The sequence below is a fragment of the Lactuca virosa genome, chromosome 9, assembly GCF_052849685.1.
Source record: "Lactuca virosa cultivar CGN04683 chromosome 9, Lactuca_virosa_CGN04683_v6, whole genome shotgun sequence".
NCBI lineage: Eukaryota > Viridiplantae > Streptophyta > Magnoliopsida > Asterales > Asteraceae > Lactuca > Lactuca virosa.
In genome coordinates this window covers 219,755,728-219,762,965 of record NC_136434.1, presented here as the reverse complement: position 1 = coordinate 219,762,965, position 7,238 = coordinate 219,755,728, and the positions used below count along the sequence as shown (strand labels likewise).

Here is a 7,238-nt window from a genome sequence, read left to right as displayed (position 1 = left end):
TTCGGCAAAATTAGGGGTGAACGGGTAATATCCGGGAGGTGCTTGGGGTTGGGCTTGCTGTGGACCATGGGTGGGCTCATCACCGGACTCCTCATCTGCATGCATCTCGACATCATCTTGAGCCTGGAGCGCATCCTCATTGACTGACTGAGTGATGGTCCTCGTGAGTCTCCACTGAGTGCGATCGTGGGAGGTGAAGTTGGAGACTCGAAGGTCGGGGAGAATAAGATATCCAATCCCTTGAGGACAATACCATGTAAAACTACTCCTGTTCCTGCGATAGATGTGGTGCATGTTTGTGAGAGCACGCTCATCCAAAAGAGTTTTGTTGTCAACAGGTTCGTAATCGTCTGGGAGCTCGATGTCAAGACCGCGGAAAAAAAGGGTAACAAATCCTCGAATGCAAATATCACCGGACGTCTTGGTTCTCATGAGTACGCATTTGTGGAAAAAGAACGAGGCAAAATCCGAGATCGATTGGTTTTCACGTCGTGTCATGCACCAAAGGAAGAAGAGCTCATTTTTTGTAACTTGACCGGCTTCTTTGCGGGCAAAAACAGTACAAACCAAGATGGGATGGGCAATGCGGAGGCACGAGTGAAGGATGGAGGTTGCCTTATCGTGACCGGCACATGAGAAGATCCCCCCGGTGATTTCCGTCCAAAAGGTATCGTGGTTGAACTCGGCAGGCAAGGTGTCGAAAATCGTGGATGTGTTCGAGGAAGGTAAGCCCAAGATGTTGTTTATTATTGCAAAATCAATTTACGCCCGGTCCCCCATAAGTTAGAATGCTATTTTTTTCTTTTCGCTGTCTAACCCGCAGTCGGCAAGGAAGTCTCCAGTAGGGAGTTTGTAAGTGCTTCCCAGGAGATTGAGAAGGTTTTCCCACCCGATGTTACGGAACAATTTGGTGACCCCCTCAAGAAACCCTAATGAGATGAGCGTGGGTTTGCACACACATTTGGTCGAGGCAACCGTTCTAGGCAAACTCTTCCTATAATTTTCGGCCGCCCTGGCATCCCGAAATCTTGGAATGTCGGGTTCATCATTTTGAGCTCTAGCGGGGGTTTTGCCTCGGGCGGCAGCCGAGCGTTTTCTAGATTCGGACATGGTCTACCTGCAAGAAAAAAATAACAACTACACGAACCACAATCCCAACAAATGGTATTTCAATTCCAATCACCAATCGACTCCCTAAGGACTTCTAAAATGATTCAACACTCAATGCAAGAAACATTATCAAGACTCAATTGATGCAATGCCATATAAATTGTTGTTCTAAAACATGCATATTGGTCAATTAAAGTCAAGGAAAAAATGTACCCGTTTTCTGAAAGTTAAAAATTTGCGCGCGAAAATTTGGGATTTGAAAATCTTGCAACTCTCCACCCCAAGATTTAAGCTTTGTTCAATATTCTGTGAGAAAAACTTTACCGCGAAAACCTGAGAAATCCGACAACGGCTTGAGATTCCGGCGAAATTTTCCGGCGAGCTTTGAGAGATATTTTTAGTGGGGTTTGTAGCCTTGACCAAGAGGAGCACAATGGTGGTGTCGGAATTGCGAGAGGTGGCCGGAGTTGGCCAGAAAATGGCCAGAAAGTGGTGAGATGGTGGTGGTGATGCCCGAAATTACAGCAACAAATCGGACCGGATTTTGGGTGGGGTTTGTAGAGCTCGAAAAATGGAAGAGAATGGCGGTGGTTTCACGAAATTCTGACCGGCGGTTTGACGGGAAATCGAGTTTTAGTGATGGAGATGGAGGTTTTTTTAATGGAGGATAGAAGAGTAAGAAGAAGGAGAATGAGGAAGAAGGGCCAGCTGATGGCTTCTATTAGGTTTAAGTTGCGGTCAAACAAGGTCAAAACCAGGTCAACAAAAGTCAACAGGTCACACGGACGCGTCTGCGAGTACATGCGGTCCGCATGAATAACACTGGAACTATTCTGTTTGCCATCCTTACACGCGGTCAAATTCGGAGAGGTTACGCGGTCCATTTCTATAACACGCGGACAAACCCACGAGTACACGCGATCCACGTGTGGTGGCTTAAAACAGTCCATTTACTCGATATTTCACGCGGTCATCTTCCCGAGTACATGCGGTCCGTTTGTATAAACACGCGGACGGCTCTTCGAGTATACGCGGACCGCGTAAAATGTTCTGTAAGCCCCAATTTTTGAAAATGGACGCGGAAGTTTTTGGGGACAACACGCGGACCATTTGTTTATTAACGCGGAAAAACTTTCGAGTACACGCGGTCCACGTATGTACTGTTGCAATTTTCTCAATTTTCGCCCTTTGACCAAAACGAACACCGGCCTTAAAATCCAACACTCTTTTACTAAAAGAAGAAAGAAGAAGAAATGTGAAATGCAAAAAGGATCTATGTACAACATTTATTCGGAACTAGAAAACATGAAAACTTTAAGTTTTCCAAAAATGCCCTTCTTTACGTCTTTGGCGAGACATCCTTCTCTTTCGATTTCAGTAAGCCGGGGCATCCAATTGGATGACATCTAGGACATTTGCATTAAAACCTTCATAGAAAGGTTTCAATCGATGCCCATTGACTTTAAAGATTTTCCCCGTTTCTTCACTTTGGATCTCAACCGCTTCGTGCTCAAAGACTTTTAGCACAACAAACGGACCTATCCATCTTGACCTCAATTTTCCGGGAAATAATTTCAATCGCGAGTGGTAAAGCAAAACCCTATGTCCTGACTCAAAATGCGTGCGGGTAATGGACTTGTCATGGAAAAGCTTCGTTTTCTCCTTGTAAATTCTCGAGTTTTCATAAGAGTAATTTCTCAATTCTTCCAACTCTTGAAGTTGAAGCTTCATATGCCTTCCCGCCTCATCAATGTTGAAGTTGCATTGCTTGACCGCCCAAAATGCATGGTGTTCCAATTCCGCAGGAAGATGACATGGTTTTCCAAAAACTATTCTAAATGGAGACATTCCTATCGGGGTCTTGTAAGCGGTCCGATGGGCCCACAAGGCATCATCAAGCCTCGAACTCCAATCCTTTCTTATCGGGTTCACAGTTTTCTCAAGAATACTCTTCACCTCACGATTCAAAACCTCCGCTTGGCCATTCGTTTGAGGGTGGTAAGCTGTAGATACACGGTGGGTCACGTTGTACATTCTTAGCAAAGCCTCCATCATCTTGTTGCAAAAATGTGTCCCTCTATCACTAATCAAAGCCCTAGGCACACCAAATCTCACAAAGACATTAGATTTTAAAAAGTCGATAACCGTTTTGGCATCATCCGATCTTGTGGCTTTGGCCTCAACCCATTTAGAGACATAGTCAACCGCGAGCAAGATGTAAATGTTTCCAAATGAGACGGGAAATGGTCCCATAAAATCAATCCCCCATACGTCAAAAACTTCACAAACAAGGATTGGATTTTGTGGCATTTGATTCTTATGTGAAATGTTCACTGTCTTTTGGCACCGTTCACAACTTTTGGATAACAAGTAACAGTCACATGACATGGTTGACCAAAATAGTCCACACTCAAGGACTTTTCTCAAGGTCCGGCTAGGTCCGAAGTGTCCCCCACAAGCAAATTCATGACAAAATTGTAAAATGGATTGATGCTCTTGTTGGGGCACACATCGCCTAATGTTTTGATCGGGACAATGTTTCTACAAATAAGGTTCATCCCACACATAATATTTTGCATCAATTTTCAATTTGTCTTTTTGAGCACGTGTGAATGTTTTGGGATACCTTTTCGTGTCCAAAAAGTTAACGATATCGGCATACCAAGGAGTAGATTGAGTAAGTGAAAAGAGATGCTCATCCGGAAACTCGTCCCGCAACGGGAGAGGAGACTCATTTGAAGTGATCTTGACTTAGGTGATCGGCAACAAGATTCTCGCATCCACTATTGTCCCGGATTTCCAAATAAAATTCTTGTAACAATAAAATCCACCGGATGAGTCTTGGCTTTGCATCTTTCTTTGTCATTAAGTACTTGAGAGCTGCGTGATCCGAATACACAATAACTTTGGTGCCAAGTAGATACTGCCTAAACTTCTCCAAAGCGAACACTATGGCCAATAGCTCCTTCTCCATGGTAGAGTAGTTGCTTTGAGCATTGTCTAGTGTCCTCGATGCATAGTTGATCACATGGGAGGCTCTTCCATTCTTTTGACTTAAAACGGCGCCTATTGCATAGTTGCTTGCATCACACATGATCTCAAAGGGGAGATTCCAATTTGGTGCTCGGATGTAAGCAACTCTTTGAGCTTGTTGAAAGCTTCTTTGCACACCTCATTAAACTCGAAATCAACCTCTTTTTGCAAGAGTTGGCACATTGGTATTGTTATCTTTGAAAAATCCTTGATGAACCTTCGATAGAATCCGACATGACCTAAAAAAGAACGAACTTCCCGAACACAAGTCGGGTAGGGTAAGCTTTGAATAACATCGATTTTTGCCTTATCTACCTCAATTCCTCTCTTTGACACAATGTGACCCAAAATAAGACCTTGACTCACCATAAAATGATATTTCTCAAAATTTAAAACCAAATTCGTTTCAATGCATCTTTTTAAAATTTTGGTGAGATTGGTCAAACATTCTTGAAAAGAGTTCCCGTATACCGTAAAATCATCCATAAAAACCTTAATTATATTTTCGACATATTCGGAAAAGATACTAACCATGCAACGTTGGAAAGTGTCCGGGGCGTTACACAATCCAAATGGCATTCTACGGTATGCGAAAGTGCCAAATGGACATGTAAAAGTTGTCTTTTCTTGGTCTTCCGGTGCCACCGGGATTTGGTGAAAACCGGAGTACCCGTCTAGACAACAATAATGAGATTTTCCAGCCAACCTTTCTAACATTTGGTCAATGAAAGGTCATGGGGAATGATCTTTTCTTTTGCTTGCATTGAGTTTGCGGTAGTCAATACATACTCTCCACCCGTTTTGCACGCGGGCGGGGACCATCATACCTTTGTTGTTCTCGACCACCGTGATCCCCGTTGTTTTCGGCACCACTTGCACCGGGATCACCCATTTGCTATCCGAGATTGGATAGATCATTCCCGCATCTAGGAGCTTTAAAATCTTTTTCTTGACCACTTCCATCATTGGCGGATTCAACCTTCTTTGCGCGTCTCGACTCGGCTTGCATTCATCCTCCATCAAGATCTTGTGCATACAAGTGGATGGGCTCAACCCTTTGATATCCACAATCGTCCAACCTATTGCTTCTTTATGTTCCTTCAACACTTTGAGGAGTTGCTCTTCTTCACACTCGGTTAAGTGAGTTGAAATGATGACCGGAAGAGTCACGTTGTTTCCCAAGTACGCATACTTCAAGTGTTGAGGAAGGACCTTTAATTCCAATTCCGGGGGTTAAACAAGGGACGGCGGCAATCTTGTGTGAGTTTGAGGTAATTCAATTTGCTTCACACTAAATTGAGTGGTTTTCTTGATCTCTAAATAGTTGACCAATCTTTCAACTTCCAGATCTAATGAGTAGAGCTTTAACTTCTTGGCTAATTTACCACAATCAAATCCTTTGTTCAAAATCATCTCCAACATGTCACCATTAGACAACTCGAACAACTCTTGGGTTAATGGTTCGACAACATCAATAAAGCACAAGGATGAAACATCACTAGGATATCTCATAGCATCATAAATGTTAAAACTTATTGTTTCACCATCAAACTCCATTGTTAAGCTTCCCACATACACATCAACCTTTGTTCTAGCCGTCTTAAAAAATGGTCTCCCAAGTAAAATTATACCCGACTTTGAGGATACTTGTTCATCTAGATCAATCACATAGAAATCCGTCGGGAAGACCAATTGGTTCACTTGCACTAGGACATCTTCCAAAACACCTCTAGGAAATACACTTGATTTATCCGCAAGAGAGATTATGACACCGGTTTCACTTAAAGGACCAACATTCAATGATTCATATACCGAATAGGGCATGACATTGATAGAAGCACCACGATCAAGCATATCCCTACTAAGAGTGACATCTCCTATCTTGAAAGAAACCGTAAACATTCCCGGATCTTTGCACTTGGGTGGAAGCTTCCTTTGTAAAACCGCGGATGCATTTTCGTTCATTGAGATTTTCTCATTTCCCTTCAACTTTCTCTTGTTTGTGCAAAGCTCTTTCAAGAATTTTGCATATCTAGGAATTTGTTTGATTGCACCGAGTAAAGGAATGTTTAATTCCACCTTTCGGAAGGTGTCCAAAATCTCTTTCTCCTCCATGTTCTTCTTTGAAGTTGCAAGTCGGGAGGGGAATGGCGGTTGAGTGGCTATTGGAGTCACTAGAGGGGTAGTCTTCTTTGGGACTCCGACTTGTGCTTCGTTCTTGACTATAGATTCTTCAATGGGAATGACTTCTATTTCTTCCTCTTCATCCCTTGGCTTCTTCTTTGAACTACTTTCTCCAGTTTGTTTGCCACTTCTCAAGGTCACCACATTGACATTTGGATTCTTTTCAGTTTGAGAAGGGAGTTTACCACGGGACTCCAACTTGCTTATGGATGTAACTATATCTCCCATTTGTGCTTCAAGGTTGGAGATACTAGTCCTTGTCTCCTTTTGGAATTGTTGGGTACTAGTGGCTAGGGATTTGACAATGTCTTCAAGGGACATTCCGGAGCTACTTGGTTGGGATTGAGGAGGTTGTTGGTGATGTGGAGGGTGTGGTTTGGATTGATAGTGTGGTTGCGGGTGTTGGTAGTGAGGTTGTGGTGGTGGATAGGAAGGTCTAACCATTTCATTTTGAGGCAATGGTCTTGGGTTGTAACTCATGTTGGGATTTGGCTTCCAACTTGAACTATATGCATTTTGGTAACCGGATGGCTTGTTGTGGTAGTTTTGGAACTCTCCCGTGGCATTTACATTTTCCGCATCTTCTTGAAGAATGGGACACATATTCGTAGGATGTCCCATTGTTGCACATATTTCACAAACCATCTTCCCACTTCATTGACTTTTTGTTGAGTTTCTCTCTTTATATCTTGGCGAGGGCCAAAATGTTGTGAATTAGCGGCTATGGTGTTGAAGAGTTGTCTTGTTTGTTGTGGAGTTTTGCTAAAGACATCTCCACCACTTGAGGCATCAACTAGTCTTCTATCCATTGGTAGCAATCCCTCATTGAAGTGTTGAATGAGGAGTTGTTCCGAAATTTGGTGTTGTGGGAAACTATAGCACTAGTTGTTGAACCTCTCCTAATAATCATG

General features: G+C 43.1%; 1 protein-coding gene across 1 annotated transcript; it reads right to left on the bottom strand.

Moving 5' to 3' along the window:
* Window positions 1–3,841: 3,841 nt before the first annotated feature.
* Window positions 3,842–6,948, bottom strand: LOC145140323 (uncharacterized). The gene is made up of 4 exons (XM_079073848.1): window positions 5,688–6,948; window positions 5,383–5,540; window positions 4,971–5,334; window positions 3,842–4,176 (listed from the first exon to the last, which is right to left on the bottom strand). The coding sequence occupies exons 1-4, from the start codon at window positions 6,946–6,948 to the stop codon at window positions 3,842–3,844; spliced, it is 2,118 nt and encodes a 705-aa protein (XP_078929974.1).
* Window positions 6,949–7,238: the final 290 nt, after the last annotated feature.

Coding starts and splice junctions, on each gene's coding strand:
- LOC145140323 (XM_079073848.1), bottom strand. CDS start 6,948: ATGGGACATCCTACGAATATGTGTCCCATTCTTCAAGAAGATGCGGAA. Junction 5,541..5,687: donor CTTAACAATGGAGTTTGATG/GTGAAACAATAA, acceptor TTTTGAACAAAG/GATTTGATTGTGGTAAATTA. Junction 5,335..5,382: donor CAAGATTGCCGCCGTCCCTT/GTTTAACCCCCG, acceptor CAACACTTGAAG/TATGCGTACTTGGGAAACAA.